The sequence below is a fragment of the Lipophrys pholis genome, assembly GCF_963383615.2.
Source record: "Lipophrys pholis genome assembly, chromosome: 9".
NCBI classification, from domain to species: Eukaryota; Metazoa; Chordata; class Actinopteri; order Blenniiformes; family Blenniidae; genus Lipophrys; species Lipophrys pholis.
The window spans coordinates 3,316,579-3,335,778 of NC_137639.1; the positions used below are offsets into that span (position 1 = coordinate 3,316,579).

At 45.6% G+C, this 19,200-nt stretch overlaps 1 protein-coding gene across 1 annotated transcript; it reads left to right on the forward strand.

The window, feature by feature from the left end:
• The first annotated feature begins 1,464 nt into the window (after positions 1–1,464).
• LOC308114969 (uncharacterized protein) lies at positions 1,465–16,742 on the forward strand. Its single transcript, XM_080472244.1, has 4 exons — positions 1,465–1,778; positions 9,287–9,459; positions 11,820–11,969; positions 15,729–16,742. Exons 1-4 carry the CDS (start codon positions 1,642–1,644, stop codon positions 15,965–15,967), a joined length of 699 nt encoding a protein of 232 aa, XP_080328370.1. The 5' UTR covers positions 1,465–1,641; the 3' UTR covers positions 15,968–16,742.
• Positions 16,743–19,200: the final 2,458 nt, after the last annotated feature.

Genomic DNA, 19,200 nt, shown 5'->3' on the forward strand with positions numbered 1-19,200 from the left:
TCACAAGGCCCCAGCAGCCTCAGAGGTCAGTACCCTTCCAATCCTAATGCACTTGGTCTTGATTGTTATTGTGCCACCAGTTGCTCAGCAGAGCTGAAGGTGCGTGTACCTTTCGGCCATTCGATTTTTATTTTGATGTCGGACAACGGGAAACCATCCGATTTTCGTTTTCCAATTTGATATTGGTCGAGAGAAAACAGGAGACGCCTCATTCACTGCTGACACGGATGAGGTGGTGCAGAGCCTCCAGAAAGGGCGTAGGGTGGGCACTCAGTGGCAGTAAGGACTCAAACTGGCTGAGGCCAACGCTGGTGACCTGCCATGCCAGGGCTGAGACACAGAACCTAAAAACCCCATCTTGTAGACTGAAGACCTCTTGATCCTGCAAATGTGTCAGGCAGGCCTTTATTTTATAGTTGACTTGGTTATTTACCTACAAAGTTGTCAGGAGAATTGTCCTAGTTAAAACCTCAGGGAGACAGAATACACAGGAATCAGAGTGATTTAAAAAGTTGAAGACAATTTTATTACATTATTGTTGAAAAAGAAATTGCACAGTACAACCTTTGCATGATTGTTCAGAAGTTTTTCTAACTATGAAGTCGGACAGCGCCTCTTAAAGGCTGTTTTGTTTTGAGAAAGATCCACTTGTTTCCTGCACTGTAGACTTAAGTTTACTACAAGTAGCATAGAGGTTCTAAAAGTGCTGACACAGGTCATCCTTGAAACTCAGACTGCAAAATTAGACGTCATTCTTTATGAGATAAAAACAAACTTTCTCGGCTCGGGGACGGAGCCAAGAAGTAATTCGCCTCGGCGGTGGCGGCTGAGGCCTTTGCAGCTTCCTATCAATGAGTGCCGGCGGATGGCTAGCCTGGCTTAGCCAAGCCTAAACAAACAACTTTAATTATGGACTGTTTACATGGTGTTTGTGGTATTTTCCTGAATACCACTCGACCTACATGGACCTCAAATTTCCGTGGTACCTAAGTAATATTTCAAGCTGCATCCTGTGCCTTATATTTTCTGCAGCATATATAGTTAAGAGATTGTTCAAATACTACAAGCTTCTGTGTTTATGATCATGTTCAGGGGACATATTTGCCAGTATTAACTGCTGTTGCAGTTCTTGTGTATTTCTAACACTTAATCTAGGGTTTTTTATAAAGGGATACGGATGCTGACATGTCTTAAGTAAGGAAGTAAGGGTGTTGTTTTTGTGTATTGGTTTATTCTCGGTGCAGATGTGATACCTTTTATGGGAAGTGTATTTAAAAGATTTTTTAGTAACATTAATCTGTTCATCCTCATTCAAACTGAAAATCATTTAGAATGAAAAAAACAAGTTTGCTTTATTTGTAAATCAGCACAATATTTTATGTGTGCGCCAAATACAATGAGTGATTACATAGCGATTGTGCTCCTCTGTGTTTTCTGAATAACATGGGTGAAGAAACAGGTCTGCAAACCACAATATTTCAATAAATTGGAATTCTCCATGAAGCTTTAATCAGTAGCATACCTCTCTTGTCAGATACCATAATTAATATTTGTATACGTTTCCAAATATAACATTAAATTTATTAAAACTGTTGACTATGACTTGATATTATTGTTATTTACAAAGTATTTACTTGTCTAATGTCTGAAGGATCTGTGGTGAACGGTGTGAGACGGTGTCAATCCCTCCTCTCACCTGGTCCCAGCTGGAGTTGGCCTTTGCACCCTGTACATGCTCCCTGCTTCTATCATTGCAAAGATGACTTTTCCAACAAAAGGTAACTATCAATGCATTTTTGCAAGTTTGCATTTTTGTTAGCTGGGAGTGTAACTTATCTGTAGGGCTTGTCCTTCACATCACAACTTGAAGTAGGGGACTATCTGGACAAAAAATCTCCTTTTTGCACAGCTTTGGCTCCTAATTTACAGATGTTTTGTTCATGTTTATATGGGTATAGTTGAGCTGTTCATCATTGTTTATAACATAACTCTCAATTAGTTAAGTCAGAGAAAATAGTTTCCCCTGTTTTTTAAGGAGGTTCAATGATGTCAGAATACTTTCACAGATTAGTCGTAGAATTTATGAACTAAACATATTTCACTTGTCATTTTAAGTTTTGATTTGACTTTCATTTGTTCTCTTTTCTCAGTAAATTAAACTACAGACTTGACTCAGTCGCCTGTCTGCTCACTGTCAGGATATAAACCAAGGGTTGTCAGAGACCAAGAGCAACAAAAATAACCGTGGTATTTCGAAGAGGTACACATATACATTACAAACAAACTTCCTCTCACACAAACCCGAAATGACATAAAAAGAAAATCCATACATTTTCTAAGCTAGATTATTTATCTTGCACACACAAAAGAATGTATCACATTTCACCTTTGAAACAAGATGAAGGGAAAAGAAAGAAAAAAGAAAACAAACTAGGGGTATGTTAATTATTTAAATAAATTTGCATTTGAAAGAAAATAAATGGTAAATGAATCAGAAGAAATAATGCCACCGTACCATGTCATACAATCAATACAAGGTGAGACCCAGCTGCCAGCCCCCCACCCCACCTCGCAACCCAATATCATTCATACTATAGTGAGTAGTTTTCCAAGATCTTTTACAGTCAAACTTAATATATACATGAAAACGAGACACAAAGACAAAAATTATGTCAGTCCGTAACCTCATCACAAGTTGAGTACATTTTTTGGGTAAATAGCTGAGGCTAGGAGATCACGTCTGTGAAATACCTTACATTACCTCTCTGAACTGCAGTAATCCTTGCATGAGAGAGGACTCTAAATATCTCTCTGTACCACTGTGCAATGGTTAGTGGTTTATCCTTCACCCAATACATCAGGATATATTTTCTAGCCAATAACGTATGGTTACATTATAATTGTGGTTCTCAGAATGAGAGACTATCTCTCCACCCAGTTACATATTTCATATGTATGGGGAATGACCCCCCCATGCTCGTCAGGGTACATGGATATTTCTTTAAGACACTCCGGCTTGCCCAGTCACGCCCCACACATTACCTATAAAGCACCTGTGTGGTAGTAAATCAGTGATACTTTTGATCGACTCGTGTCTCCGAGTGGCCAAAAGAGCTAGACAGATAGTCTCTCACTCAGAGAACCACGGTTACAATATAACCATACGTTCTCTATCGTCTCGAGACTATCTCTCCACCCAGTTACATATTTCATATGTATGGGGTAACTCTTTAAGACACCCCGTGATGAGATGGTGCAGCCCATAACCCAATACACTGAAATGTGACAGATGAACTATTTACAAATGTACACTATTTACATGCCAATCAGATGATGCCCTGCAAGACACAAGGGCCAAGCCTAAAAGGTAGAGGGACTGCTTAGGTTGGACCACAGGACACCAGAAAGACCCAAGGAACCTCGATAAGGCTCTATAAGACGCAAAGGCCAACACCGTCAAGGAGACTTGGGTCCATGAGTAATCACAAAGGAGACCCTACACAGGTAGAGGCCTGGTCTCTGTCCAGTCATCTACTGATGAGCCACTCCCAGCACTCGCTCCGCAAAAGAGGGACTAGCTGCTACATTTAGATGGTAGAACTTAACAAAGGTGGACTCAGATGACCATGAGGCTGCTGCACAAATGGCAGCCAGTGAAGCACCTCGCCATAAAGCCCATGAAGTAGCCATGCCACGGGTTGAGTGTGCCCGAACCCCGGACGGGACAGGCATCCCAGAGTGCATATACGCCTGCTGGACTGTTTCCACAACCCAGTGGGACAGTCTAGATTTCGACAGGGGCCTGCCCAATTCGCTCGTGTCAAAGGAGACAAAAAGCTGATCGGTCTTCCTATAAGACCATGTGGGCTGGATGTACTCTGCCAGAACCCTAACTGGGCATAGCATAAACAGGCTCCGGTCCTCCTAGTCTCCCTCATAGTTGGTAAGAGAGCACAGCACAATCGACTGGGACCGCTGGAATTCGGATAAAACCTTGGGCAGAAAAGTTGAGTTGCGAAATCAAGGATCAGCTGCCTTCACTAAGTGCACACTCACCAATCCGAACAGCCTTAATCACTGCCACCATACCTCGCAAAGTAATGGGAGACCTTCCTGCCTCAAGCTGTTACTGCAGAAATGGCAGGATTTCCTGGACTGTGGTTAAGTAGGGGTCCAACTTGCGTGCGTCATACCAAGCAGTAAAGAGCCCCCAACGGTATGAATAAGCAGCCCTGGTGGATGGTGCCCAGGCTTCCTGCATCGTCTGGACTACAGGCTCGGAAAAGCCAAAGGCAAGAATCATTCCCTCTCAGGGGCCAGACCACCAGTCTGAGTCCTGCGGGGAAGGGGTCAAACAAGTGGGCGCTCCCATGGTGTTCCTTCCAAGAGAGGTGGAATCTCTGAGAACCATGGCATGTGGGGCCACAGGGGAGCCACTAAGAGCAGCTTTACTCTGTCCACTTTGATCCTTTGGAGGAGGGGTGGGAGAAGACCCAAAGGAGGAAAGGCGTAGAGCAGAGCCTTGGGCCACTTGTGTGCCAGAGCATCCCATCCCAGAGGTGGATTGTCGTTCCTGAGAGAGAAGACGATGTCGGCAATGTTTGAACTCTCTCGAAGCAAACAGGTCGACGACTGCCCTGCCGAAGCGACGCCAGATATCCTCGACTACCTGAGGATGGAGCCGCACACTCCCCCGGATGTGGGCCCTTTCTTGACATGATGTCTGCTGCTGTGTTTGACAGTCCTGGAACATGTACAGCTCTGAGTGAGCAAAAGAGTGGGTGAGCCCACCGCCACAGTTGGGTTGCCAGCTTGCAAAGGGCAGGGGAACCTAGGCCTCCCTGCCTGTTGATGTACACTGCAGTCACGACACTGTCTGTCCTGACGATGACGTGGTCGCCTCTCAACCTTGTCAGGAACTGCTGAAGTGCGGGGAAGACTGCTCTCATTTCCAGTACATTTATGTTCTGGGTTACCCAATGGCCAGTCCAGAGCCCTTTGACCCCGCAGCCTTCGTGCACAGCGCCCCAGCCTTTTAGGGACGCATTGGTGAAGACTAGCTGGCGATAGATCACGGCCCCTGGAGTACTCCCTTTTGCTATATTGGCCGAGTCCCTCCACCAGCGAAGGTGCCATGTAAAGTCCCTGAGAAACCATCACCGGGGTCCGGTGAGACAGGCACCTTTGGACAGGCCGCATATGCAGGAGTGCGAGAGGGACTACTTGCACCATGGCGGCCATTTGACCCATGAGGTGAAGACAAAGGCCCCAATCGACAAGGGAGTGTAGCCGGAAATGATTGAGGCAGGCTATGAAGGCCTGCTGCCTTTCCGGAGTCAAAACGACGGTCCCCCTCCTGGAGTTCAGAACCATGCCCAGAAACACCGTCACCTGGGAAGGCTGAAGCCTGCTCTTTTCGCTGTTCAGCTGTAGGCCCAGCCCATGGATGTGCTCCAGGAGGAGAGCCACATGATGGCAGCATTGTTCCTCTGAGCTCCCACATATCAGCCAGTCGTCCAGATAGTTGAGGATCCTGAGCCCTTGCTGTCTCATGGGTGCAAGTAATCCATCCATGCACTGGGTGAATGTGCAGGGAGCCAGAGATATACCGAAGGGCAGCACCTGAAATTCGAATATCCTGCCTTCAAAGCCAAACCTCAGGAACCGCCAGTGCCCCTGCCAGATGGATATCTGGAAGTAAGCATCCCTGAGGTCTATTGCCGCAAACCACTCTCCTGTAGAGATGGCTTGCCTGACCCTGAGGATCGTCAGCATTCTGCACCTCAGAGGACGATGATATTTGTTTAGCTCTCTGAGGTCCAGGATAGGGCGAAGGCCCCCATCCCGCTTTGGGACAGGAACTAGTGGGAGTAGAACCCAGCCTTGTGATCCTTGTGCTTCACTTCTCTTATGGCCTTTTTCTTCAAGAGGGTGGACCGCTCCTCTCGTAACATACAAGCATGCTGACGGGCGTGTACTGCAGTGAAGGTGGCTGACGTTGTTACAGGTGGTTTGCGGAGAAACTGCGGGCGGTAGCCTTGGACCTGTAGTCCTCCTCCGTAGATCACCGGAGACTGCTTTTGCACAGCGGCGACTTTCTTGAGCTTGCGGCAACATTCCAGCTGGGTCCGCTCCAAATACAGCTGAAGGATCCACTGGTAGCTTCAGAAAACAGTCTCAATCCCCCTGCTGGAGCTGAGACTGTAACAGCCACAGGTGGCGTCTGGCGACCCAAAGTGAAGCCAAAGTTTTGCCTGAAGCCACTGCCTGCTCCTTCATAATGGAGGAGAGACATAAAGAAGCAGACTGGAACTCATCCACAAAGCAGGATCCCTGAGAACCATCTTGTAGCTGGAGAGACAGGTGACGGGACATAATGGCTCCACTGTTAGCCAGTCTGGTCTGTGTAGCCATAGCCCTGTGCATTTTCGCTAACAGACCGTCCATGATCCTGTAGTTCTTGCTAGAGCTGGTAGCCCTACCTAGGACAGAGCTGGAGGGAGAGACCAGTGCCATGAGAGCCGAATCCACAGGAGGGAGCGGCCCACGGGCAATGTGCTTGCTGCCGTGCATGTTTGACAGTGTCCAACATCCTGCAGACCACCTGTGTGTAACCGGTGCACTGAATTGTTTGCACACCAGCTCCTTAAAATCAGGCAGGAGAGGCACTCGTATGGGTGTAGTGGGTGCCTCTCCAACCTCCTCAAACTGAGAGGAGGGCACCCCAAGGTTCTCAGGGAGGGCAATACCCAGAGCCCTGGTTGCCCTGCCAATAACCTCCTCAAAGTGGTAAGCTCCCCCACCTCTAGAGGTGGTTTCTGCCATTTCCTGTCCGCAAGAGAGGTCACATTCCTCAGACGAGAAGACAGTCTCCCCATCCACGTCCTCCCCTTCTTCCTCCTCCTCCAATTCCGGAGTCGGGGGAGAAAGGGGGTTAGTATGAGGATGGACTGATGTAGGCTCAATAACAGGGGCGGGAAGGGGAACCTGCCATGGCCCTGAACGCTCCCCACTACCTCTCATAGGCTCCGCCCTTCTTTTAGTTTTCCTACTGGGAACTGCAGGAAGAGGGGAACCTGCAAGTTTTACAGCGAAAAACCGGCAGCGGGCCTCTCTTGTGGTTGCAGGCATGACAAAGCAGTCCATACAGGACTGTGGATTCTCCTTTGATAACTTTGAATGTTGGTGACCTAAGCATAACACACACGTCATGTCCATCCTCCAGGATGGACGTGCATAGAAATGCCACAACCCACACAAAGATGTCCCTGGTAGCCAGCCATAGCTGCCATTACAATCTCACTCTTTTTCATTTTATTCTAAGGGGGCGGGGCCTAAGCGTGACGCGTCCTGAGCAACACACTTCCTTGTTTACAATCGGCCTGCGGCATCCCGTTAGCTCATGCTAGTAAACAGCACTTGCTTCACACAGAGGGACAAATTGGGACTCGGTGTGGGACTGAGGGGAAAAGGGTTCGTACACAACACAGACGACTTCTTAGTGTGTCAGCTGCACCGCAGAAATACACTTCAGTGTTGTCGTTCGTGAGACTCACCCACCGTACAGCTGCGCCGAGCAGAGCCCAGCGAGAAGTCCACCGGACGCGTTAACTGCACCACAGCAATACGTCTTTGGAACTTTGAGAGACGGGAGATCACCGGCTGGGGTTCAGTCCCGCTGTTCGCCGACTCTCGGGTCTGCGCTCAACACGGGCTCCACCAAGCTCGTCAGCTGCACCACAGCAATACGCCGGGATCGGGGATCTCAGCCACAGAGACTGGCTGGTTTTAGAGAAGAAACAAGCCTAATGGGTAAGGAAACAGCAATCAGGGAGGCTGCCGGCAGACAGACTTCCAAACCACAGTTGGTAAATGGATAAATGCTGTAACCCACACAGATTTTCTCTTTATGAGTATAACGGATTGACATACTGAACCCTGACTGAGTGGAGATCAAACAATCACTGAATTCACGCCCACACAGGCGCTTTATAGGTAACGTGTGGGGCGTGACCGGGCAAGCTGGAGTGTCTTAAAGAAATATCCTTGTACCCTGACAAGCAGGGGGGTCATTCCCCATACATACAGTATGAAATATGTAACTGGGTGGAGAGATAGTCTCGAGATGATAGAGAACAGCCGTTTGTCACACCATTTGAAATGTGGTCGAGTCAAAGCAACCGATTTTGATGAAAGGCCAAGAATGAACAGGCGTGGGTCGCTCTTAATGCTGAACCACTCAGTTCTCTAGAAATTGCATTAATCATTTGATCAGTTTGCATTGCCAGAAATAGTGGTAATATAAACCAACTTCTCTTCCACATTTATTATTTAGGGGGGAGGTCTGACCATCCATCTTATTCAATATATAAGGAGTTATATGGAAGTGGTGTAGTATTTTATACCTTCTCTCTGTGAGTCTGTTTCATGTGAAGATTAAACTAATTACCTCAATGGCTTCCTGCCAGTCATCCTCAATATGTACTGTGTCAAGGTCCCCCTCTAATTTCTCTGCATTGTCCCTGGTGTCACCTGTGAATGTGATTAACGATGTAAAGGACTTCGGGACTGCTCACCCACTTGAAAAGTCCTACATAAGTGAAGTCCATTTACCATTCTTTCAATGAAGCCATATTCTATGTTAACTCTCTTGGTACGCTTTTGTTTTGAAACTTTTGACTGATTCGTCCTAATCTTTAGCCTGGCACGCTGCCATTTTTTCTTCTGTCGCTTACTTTGCAAGCTCATATTTCTGTATATTGCAAACACCTTTAAATCGTTTTGTTTAATATTTTTATTGATACACTTTTAATGTCAATGCTTAACGTATGAATTAAATGCAGACTCGCCTATTTTTAAAAGATAAACAATAATGCAAAGGTTTTATATAGCCCTTTTCTGGACACTCAGACGCTTTACATTGCATTATTCATTCACTGTATACTCGATGGTGATAAACTACGTATGTAGCCACAGCTACCATGGGGCAGACTGACGGAAGCAAGTCTGCCATGTTGCCCCATCGGCTCCTCCGACCACCACCAACAACTCACTCTCACACTGCATTCACCCAGGCTTCATGGTGTTCCCTCACGGTCCCCCACCCAGGTACTGACCAGGCCCTACCAAATGTTATCAGAAAATCAGGGGGAATTCACGACCCCCCATGAATCTTTGGCGCCCCCCTTGGGGGTCGGCCTCCCTGGTTGGGAATCACTGCTCTAGAAGATGAGTGGAAAAAATCCGTAACATTTCATGTTGATACTGTTTGTATGTGTGTGGACAGACCACGGCTGCAGGCTCAGAGGAAGTTCGCTCAGTCGCCTCCCAGCTCTCCAGGACCATCAGCGTTGATGTCATCATCACACGATAGCCAAACGCACAGCCTGGCTGTTGTCACGTGTTTGACCAGACGCCAACCCAAGACTGAAGACTTCCTGTCATTTCTCTGTTTGAGAGGTAGGTTACAAACAATAAAAGTTGACTCTCCATGACATGACGATCTTGTCGTGTTGTTGGCAGAGTGTTTTTCTATCTTGGAACAAGTGCTGTCATTGATTTTACATTCATTCTGCAGATCAGCAGCAACGTTGTCTGGGAAGATTTTACCAGAATGTAGTACAAATTGTACTGACAGCTGACTGAGGTTTGGTCCAAAGGGCTTCAGTCTCACATTTAATTTTTTTATTTTGATATTGTCTCTAAATATCCAGGTGGAATCTGTCTGGCATTGAGCACATGGCTCTGCCTTAACGTTTTAATTCTAGACACTCCAGGATATGCCTCATACATTTTCTTTCCAATCTGTTTATGTCAAGGTGTGGTAGAGAATGTCCAATGGATATTTTCGATTGCTGTTCTCAGAAAACCAGAGCATCAGGAACCACACAGTAGATATAGAGAGATAGAGCTTTATTGTCATTTTTTACATACACACCATAGGCGCATACGAGAATGAAATTTTCTGCAAAAGGCTCAAACTTAGGCTTAGGTGTCTACAAAAAAAGCAAGAATAAATGTATAAAAGGTATAAAAACACACATTTAAAACTATGCTAAAGTGCATCACAGAACTTGAGTTGCACTGAGGAATTATTGCACTGGATGATTGCATCATCCTCAGACATGACAGCATTTCAGGAGTCTTCTGGCTGAAATGAAACTGTTGAAGAGCCTGGTTGTTCTGCACTTCAGGCTGCGGGTCCTCCGGCCAGAAAACCAAGTTTAGAGAAATGTCCATGGTGTGTGCAGTCTCTCACAATGTTTTTAGGTCGTGACACACAATGTTTGGCACCCAGGTCTTTGATGGAAGTACGAGAAGTCCCGATTAGCGTCTCTGCAGTCCTCACCACTCTCTGGAGGCCCTTCCACTCTGCAGCTGAGCAGCTGCCGCACCACCACCCTCGTTTACATTTAGCTGCTAACCACTAACAGAACTGTAGTTCATTCTATATCTCCGGGATGCGTTGCTCTGCGGCGTACATGTTTGTAGACGCCTCCACCATTGTGTGCGTGTGTGTGTCTGTACGTGCGCAAAGGTCTGCTACGCTATCACCATGATGTCACATTTACACTCGCGAGAGGATGGGCAGGATCACAGTTTATGTTTCATAGTGTACAAATATGCTTTTCATGAAAAAGGGTCGGAACGAGCTCTACAATATGTTAGATCTGTCTATTACATTTTAAGAATTGATTGAAAGACAATTTAAAGAGGACTGGATGTGTGAGGACACCAGGTGATGACACCTTTGAAACGTCCAGGATTGGTGCTTCGGTTTTGATGTTCATCTGTTTCTGGTTTGAGTGTCATGAAGTTCAGTTAGAAACCCAGCGGTCAAGTTCCATTTTAGTTTGAAGAACTATAACTTTGCTTTCTTCAATTTGGGTTAAATACTTCCTTATATTCAAGGTTTACCTAACTCGGGGGCAGTGTTGCCACAGTTTCCTTGAAAAAAAGTAATCTGATTACTGGTTACTAGTTACTCCTTTAAAAGTAACTTAGTTATTTTACCGATTACGTGTTTTTAAACGTTACTAAGTTAGATTACCACTTTTTTAGTTACTTTCAGCAGCTGCCAACAACACCCCTCACAGCCTCGGGTTTTGCTAAAAACTCTGCTGACTGCTGCCTGGCCTCCTGCACCGTTTATACATGTTTAACCTTTGACCTACATTCTTTTGTTTTATCTGACTCATGGTTTTATGTTCAGATTTTTACAATTATTGGTATTTATTTACCCGGTGATGTAGTTGTCATCTGTTGTTGCACTATTTATCTATTTATTTATTTATTTTCACTGCCTGCTAAATGCGACATTTTAATTGCTCCCCAGGGGCAAATGAAGTATTTGATTTGATGATGCGGGTCAGGTGAGCGTGCTGAGGCTGCATGGACTGCATGAGTGTCTGCTTAGAGGAGAATGAAGGAGCAGCCCGGTTCTCTTTTAATAAAATAGCAGCTTTAGAGAAAAGAAACCCGTCCTGTGGGATGCTACACTCGTAATGCACAGTGACTTTGATAAGTAACTTTAATCTGATTATTGGTTGGGAAATAGTAACGCGTTAGATTACTCGTTACTGAAGAAAGTGGTCATATGAGAGTAACACGTTACTAACTACCGGCATCACTGCTCAGGGGTCGTCAGCGTTCAATACTCAAAGAGCCCTTTGGATTCTTTTGCCACTAAATAGAAACACTGGGAAAGCCTCTTGTCATAGAAATGAATATGCAGCACAAATGCTTGGCTCAACTTCTCGTGTTGTGATTCGCTGCACAAACGGCTCAATTAACAATGAACATCTTGTCTTGCTCCTCAGATTCCGCAGCGATGCCGAGCAACATGGCCTTTTTAACAAGCAACCGACGGAAGAAGACAGCTCATAGTTTGCATCGGACTTCCTGCCTTTCCACCAATCATAAGGCCGTCGTTATGGAGAGGGACTTTGGCGTGTTCAGGACATTCACAGGTAATCATCCTAACTACACACAAAACAGAAGTTTGTGTTTGGTACTATTTGTAACACTGTTTATTTCCTTTTACATGGTGCCACATTTGTAGAGAACATACATTTGTGGAAGGAGCAACAGTTATGAATGTGGGTTGGACCCATGAAAAAATGGACAAATCTTGAGTGTCAGTTGTGGACAGCTTGCTATTGACTGTTTCGACCTTCTGACCAGGGACAGTCTGTGCTGTAGGCTGTCCAGGGTCGACCTACAGCAGGGGTCCTCAATTAGTTGCACCGAGGGTTAAAATATGACAAGTATGCAAAACCAAGGGCCGGGACAGCCGCTGGGTTTTTGCACTATTGCTTTAATTGCAGATGTTTTAGCTGAGTAGTCAAGGCGGTTGTCGTAATAATCTAAGCCTGGCATTTTCACAACTTGTGTTGGGGGTCACATAAAAAAGCAAAAGTGCAAAACCAACTAATTATTAACACACAGAGAGACGGAGACAGAAATACAGAGAGAGATTTACAGTTTGTTACTTTTTAAATTCCACAATGTTGTTTCAATGCTGCTTTGGTTTCTGTTCTCATTTCATCTATTTATTGTTTTTAATTGTGGTCGGTTGCATTTGTAGTATAAAAACTGACATATAAATGAACTTATTTGTACTATTGTTGTAATTGTTGTTGTAATACACCAGTTAGATGCCAAATTAACAAAAATGAATGAATTCACTCACCAATCAGTGAGAAAAGTGACGGGATGAGGAAATCCCTCTGATGTAACCTGTCGTCTCAATCCTGAGGCCAAGATGAGCATCAGAAAGTCTGTTTTTGGATTCTGCTTTTTTTAAGTCAGTGACCGGAGAATACTCCTCTGCTAAATCCTCCACTCTTCTTGTCGCAGTATTATCCAACAGCGGCACTTGCTTTAAGCTGCGTTTGCACATCGACACAATGAGTTACGGATATCATTTTCCCATCCTTCCTGCCACATTCCTGACATTCATTATGTGATGTAATGCATCTAAATAGAGTTCTTAAATGAGCGTGACTTTCCTGGTGTGTGTGGAGTCATATACTGTATACATACCCAGTTGCGGAGGTGACTTGTTTTACGCCCTGGGCGAGACGCATCTGAGACGAGGTGATTCTCATTTCCTCTGGTTTGCGGGGCGCCCTGGGCGGCTGGACACGTCTCTCATAGCAAAATCCGAAACTTAATGTAACAAATTCTCCCATTATTACACATTCCTGACAGATTAAAGATAGAAAGTGACGTTATGCAACGGCGCACAGCAGCCTGCTGCAGCGCACACCTTTGCATTAGTTTGCAACACCCCAGAACAATATTGGTGACGGTCCGTTACGACTCATGATAAAAGTTTGCGACTGTCAATGATGGCGCGTGACGCCTCGACCCTGTATCAGGTCAAAATCGTGATACGCTGTCAGGAATTTAGATTTGTGCCAAACTTGTCGCTACGTGTAAACACATCTTTAACAGCTTCACAACCGGTTTCTTGTTTTGCCATCGTGACTTGAAACTGCATCAACCATATCAATTGCACATTCTTCTTACTCGGCATCAGAAAAGGATTTCTTAGCTTTGCTGAGGTTCCATAAAACATGAGATGATGCGCTGTTGCGCTCTTGTGCCAATGCCAACATACCATAGACACAGAGTGCTTGTATGACGTTATGTTTTCAATTTCTGTTTTGCGGCTGTGGGATTTTGGACGGTAGTTTGCATTAAAGCTGGCGGCATGCCGCTTTAGATGATCCACTTTGCTGACAGCTCCGGTCTGCGTGCAGATATATATATATATAATATAAAACAAAATTGTTCAGTCTAATCAGAGTTGAACTGAAGGTTTTTCTGGTTGATTTTGTGCTTTTTCACACTGCAGGTCATGTTGTTTCTTTGTTTAATTTTGACTTACTGCTCATTGACGGGCGGTTTCGCGGGTATTGAAATTGAAATCCATGGACGTCCGAGCAGAGCACGGATTGACGTAATTACGTGAGATGCGCTCAGAGTCCGACTCCGACTACGGTGTGGGATGAGGTACAAACAAGGCAAAGCAGCGCATTTTTTCCCCACAAATTCCACTTTATTTCACGTTGATGTCCAGCGTGGGCCAGACAGTTGGCTCCGCCTATTGAGGACCCCTGACCTACCGCATTTCGACCGAGACAAAAGTGTGGTGAAAAGGCAGCCAACGCTTTGACTGCTGCATGGACAGGTTGGGTGTTGAGCAGCATCATCCTCATCTTCCACAAGGCCAACAGGAAGTGATGCAACCAGTGTCCGTCACATAGCTTCAAAGTGAGGAACCAGACTCTCTCCTCCACGATAACAACACTGCCCCCCACAGGAGAGTTTGGGAGTGCAGCGTGTGGAACGACGTCCTGACCTCAACACCAGTGAACACTGTAGAGTCAGAGCACAGAACTGAATCCAACACACATGTGGGATCAACCCCCACACCAGTATGGAGGCCTCCTCATGGTGGAGGAGGCTCCCACTGCTCCTCATGGTGGAGGAGGTTCAGACTGATCTTCATGGTTGAGGAAGAGGAGGTTCAGGTGGCTCCGCATGGTGGAGGAGAAGGAGGAGGAGGAGTTTCAGGCTGCTCCTCATGGTGAAGGAGAAGAAGTAGGTGGGTGTTCAGGTTACTCCTCATGGTGGAGGAGGTTCAGACTGCTCTTCATAGCGGAGGAGGAAGAGGAGGTTCAGGTTGCTCCTCATGGTGAAGGAGGAGGAGGTTCAGGCTGTTCTTCATGGTGGAGGAGGAAGAGGAGCTTCAGGTTGCTCCTCATGGTGAAGGAGGAGGAGGTTCAGGCTGTTCTTCATGGTGGAGGAGGAAGAGGAGGTTCAGGTTGCTCCGCATGGTGGAGGAGGAGGAGGCGGGTGTTCAGGTTACTCCTAATGGTGGAGGAGATTCAGAGTGCTCTTCATGGTGGAGGAGGTTCAAGTTGCTCCTCATGGTGAAGGAGGAGCAGGTTCAGGCTGTTCTTCATGGTTGAGGAGGAAGAGGAGGCTCAGACTGCTCTTCATGGTGGAGGAGGAAGAGGAGGTTCAGGTTACTCCTCATGGTGGAGGATGTTCAGGCTGCTCTTCATGGTGGAGGAGGAAGAGGAGGCTCAGACTGCTCTTCATGGTGGAGGAGGAAGAGGAGGTTCAGGTTACTCCTCATGGTGGAGGAGGTTCAGGCTGCTCTTCATGGTGGAGGAGGAAGAGGAGGTTCAGGTTACTCCTCATGGTGGAGGAGGTTCAGGCTGCTCTTCATGGTGAAGGAGGAGGAAGATGTTGAGGCTGTTCTTCATGGTGGAGGAGGAGGAGGAGGTTGAGGCTGTTCTTCATGGTGGAGGAGGAGGTGAAGGAGGTCCAGGTTGCTGTGACTGTGTCTGGTTCTTACACTGAGGCTCGTGATTGTTCCATGAATATTTAGTTAAAATGTTGACGTCTTGTTTCTTCAAGCTTCAATTATCCAATACAAATAAAACAAACAAGACAACAGCAAGGAAAGTTTTAGTTTGGCAGATGAGATTTGACCCATTTTTCTTTGGTTTTTCAGCTCGACTGCACAGCCCACCAACACATGTATCCTCACAGATGTGCAACCATGTGAAAGAGAAATGAACAGTTTTACTTCATCACAATAAAGAAACCCACTAAGCTTTTTGTGAAAAGTTTACTGGCTGGTGCAGTCTCAAAACTAAAAAATAAGAAAGATGTTTTTTGTTTCAATCAGTGTATGTTTGTTTTTACAGACAGTAAATCTCTGCGACAGAGGTCAACGCTGGTGAAGTCCTTCTACCCTGTAACAGTGCGCACACAAAGACGGACCGAGAAAGAAGAAAAGGAGAAGCAGCAGAGATCGAGGAGAGAGGGAAAGCAGGAGGACGGAGGAGAGGGCTTTGAGAGAAACCTCCCAAGATCTCGGCAGCTCCCTCTGGAAGTCCGGACGGCGAAAAAGGTCCATGTGAAGGATTGTATGTATATAGAATAGGACTGGTGGGCACCTTTGGTTTTAGTTCTCCTGTCAAATGATGAAAGGAAATTTGAAGTGGAAGATGAATTCCCAGTCACTCTTCCTCACTACAAACCGACCAATATGATTTTACTGTTTATATGTAAATGCTGTAAATGTACAGCACGTGTGTACATTTCATGACAGCTGACACACACCTGAACACTATCTATGTGTAGAAAATACTCCAGTAACCGTTTTACTTTGGTGGCAGATTCATGATGTGTGTTTGAATATCAGTATTTGGGACAGCTGAGAGTACACACATCATCCATCACAGTTCAAAAAGGATTTTTCCAACATTTGTTAGTGGCATATTGTGAATTATTTAGAAGAAAGACTTTCATAAAACATTTGGTTTGATGACTGCAAATGATTAACGAGGAAGATGGAAATTAAGAATTTAAGTCAATTAAATTTTTCAGCACCAAATACAACACAGTCATTTCAGGGCACTTTTACAGAGAAAACAACAGAACCAGAGTCAGAGGTGGAGACACCTGCAGAACAAGACTTACTTCTCTAACGAGCCTCTCTAAAGCCTGTTTCCACTGCACAGAATGTAACGGGAGGGACGGGACGGGACAGTAAAGCAAAGCACACCCACACCCGACTGTTGTACAGTCCCACCCCAGAGAGTATGGTTAAAACGTTGTTGGTTGTGAACGACACAGGCACTTGACGTCATTCCGCGATCGTATTCTCGACCCTCTAAGAACCAACCTGGGAGTTCCTGCCGGATCTCCGCGGCCGCAAAAAAAAAAAAAAAGTTAACAAAACAACCAGCATGCGCCAAGCGGAGTATGTAAACAACAACAGAGGATTCATGCGACCGATGAGATATTTACATATTGCTGCTTGCCAAGAGGGACGTCTGTCACTAATCAATCAGTAGATGGCTGTGTTGTTGCTCCCCCTTATCAGCCTCATTCTGTAGTGCCTGGTACTTCAATGGAAGGGTGAAAAAATACATGGTAACGGTTGAGTTTTGGTATTATTCACAACTTACTTACTTACTTACTTACTTAACTAACCGTCGTATACTATAACGTACCGTACAGGCACATACTGAACAGTGGAAACTAGGCTCAAATGAAACTGAGAGCTAGATTCCACATGAGAGGAGCCTGACAGCTGAAAGCTCCGCTTCCCATTCTACTTTTAGAAAACCTAGGAACCTCCAGGGGACAGCACTCTGAGAACCAAGTGTTCTGCTGGGTGATATGGAACTAAAGGCCACATCACCTCCATCAGAATAAGAAGAAAGTTCGGCACTCTGGGGTCTTGCCGGACAAAATGACGTAATTTTCTCAGCCAGCTCTTTCTGGTCAAAGAAATTTTTGTTCAGCAGTGCCAACCGTCCATGCCGAAGTATCTCCATGCCTCACTGCCAAAACTTCGGACCCTATTTTATTTCGTATGCTTAATGTTTTTCTCTTTGATGCCTGACGCCTCTTTGAGCCCAAAGTTGACCCACTAAACATCCTCAAATGTTGACCAAATTTGGCACGCTCATCAAGACTGGCAAAAAATTTAAGGAAATGTAAAAATAAACCCCAGAGTGCCAAAATGTGCTTTCGAGCACCACCGAGAAACACTAAAATGACCACCACAGCCCGTAGGAATGTTGTTGGGAGATCAAACCAAAACTCAATTGTCCGTCTCATCAAGACCTAAAAATCACGTGCTGATATCCCTGACCTAAATTCAACAGGAAGTCTGCAATTTCCTTTCAAAGTAAGATTTTCACCCAAAAAAGGCCCTCTTGCAAACGCTATTACCTCTGAGGGAGAAAATATTTTACCCCCTAAACATGCTCAAATGCTCACCAAATTTGGCATGCTCATCAAAACTGGTGAAAAATTTGGGAAAATGTAAAAATTCACCCCCAGAGAGCCAAAATGTGCTCTCTAGCGCCACTTAGAATCACTAAACCGGCCACCTAAAAACACAAACAGCCACCACGGCCCGTATCCTGCCTGTTAACCCATCAGTTAGCTGGAGAGCGTAGCAGCGCGCTATCAGTTCACTAATGCACTGTGAACGTCCAATTAGCATTTAGCATAGCACGGTTACGCCCAAAGGCAGCGTAGCGATCTGCCTTTTTACATGACTGATTTTCATATTGGGGAACTGACTGCGCATGCGTGAACACATCCATACACATCCATACACATCCATACACATCCATACACATCCATACACATCCATACACATGTATACACAGGCAGGAAATGGTAGGATGCAGTTCTGCAGCTGTTTCCAATGGTAGCCTACGTAAACACATGCTGATCAACAACAGCAAAGGTTCTCTTTCAGATGAAGCTCCATTAAATTACATGTTTTAATGCGAAGATATCCAAGGTAGTATTAACACTTGTTTAACAATGCACAGATTAAGCAATTTTATAACACAAAAACGTGCCCACCATGCAAAGTATTTCATTATACTAGTTTTAACCCTTTAGTCGTCTGGTGTCCTTTCTGTATTTATCACTCTCCAAACATAATTATTTCAGTTAATATCTGCTAAACATATTTTTCTGTTCCAGGTTGCCATGGTGACTAAAATGTCTGAACAAAGAAGCCCCTGCGTAAGGTCAGTCACCCCATTAAAGCCAAGAACGTGGGTTAGCAGCAAACAACCCCCCAGGTTGTGCACGAGGCCCAGCAACACCTGTAAAGCAAGACCCCGCCCACAAAGCAAATCCCAGGAAACCAGCAGCAAGCGCCTGTCTGTACATCACAATCACCAGCTTCCTGAGCACCAAAAGACTGTCTTTGACATTTACAGCAAACAAAACACATTTAGCACTCCTCTGAACTCGGGAAGAAGTCCACGCAGGAGAGCAGCTCAACTCCCACAGACTAATGGCTCCCTGACCGAACAGCAGAGTGAAATGGGCGGGTCCCTGAGATTGTCCAGGAGGAGGAGAGGCCTTCCCCCAGACACCAGCCCTGCTCCTTTGAATAAAAATGCTTCGGAGAAACGTTCTTCAAAGAAGTGTAGGACATTACAGTATAAAGGTGATGGCCGCTTATTGAATAGAGATATTGGTGAAATCCCACAAAAGGAGATAACTGGAGAGGACTGTGTGTGCCATATGCAAAAACCCCAAGGTGGCTGCAATACAGAATTCTTAAAAAATCAATGTGGTCATGTTAGAGAGGTGAAACTAGGGACGAGTTGTATAAGGGAAGACCCCCTTGAC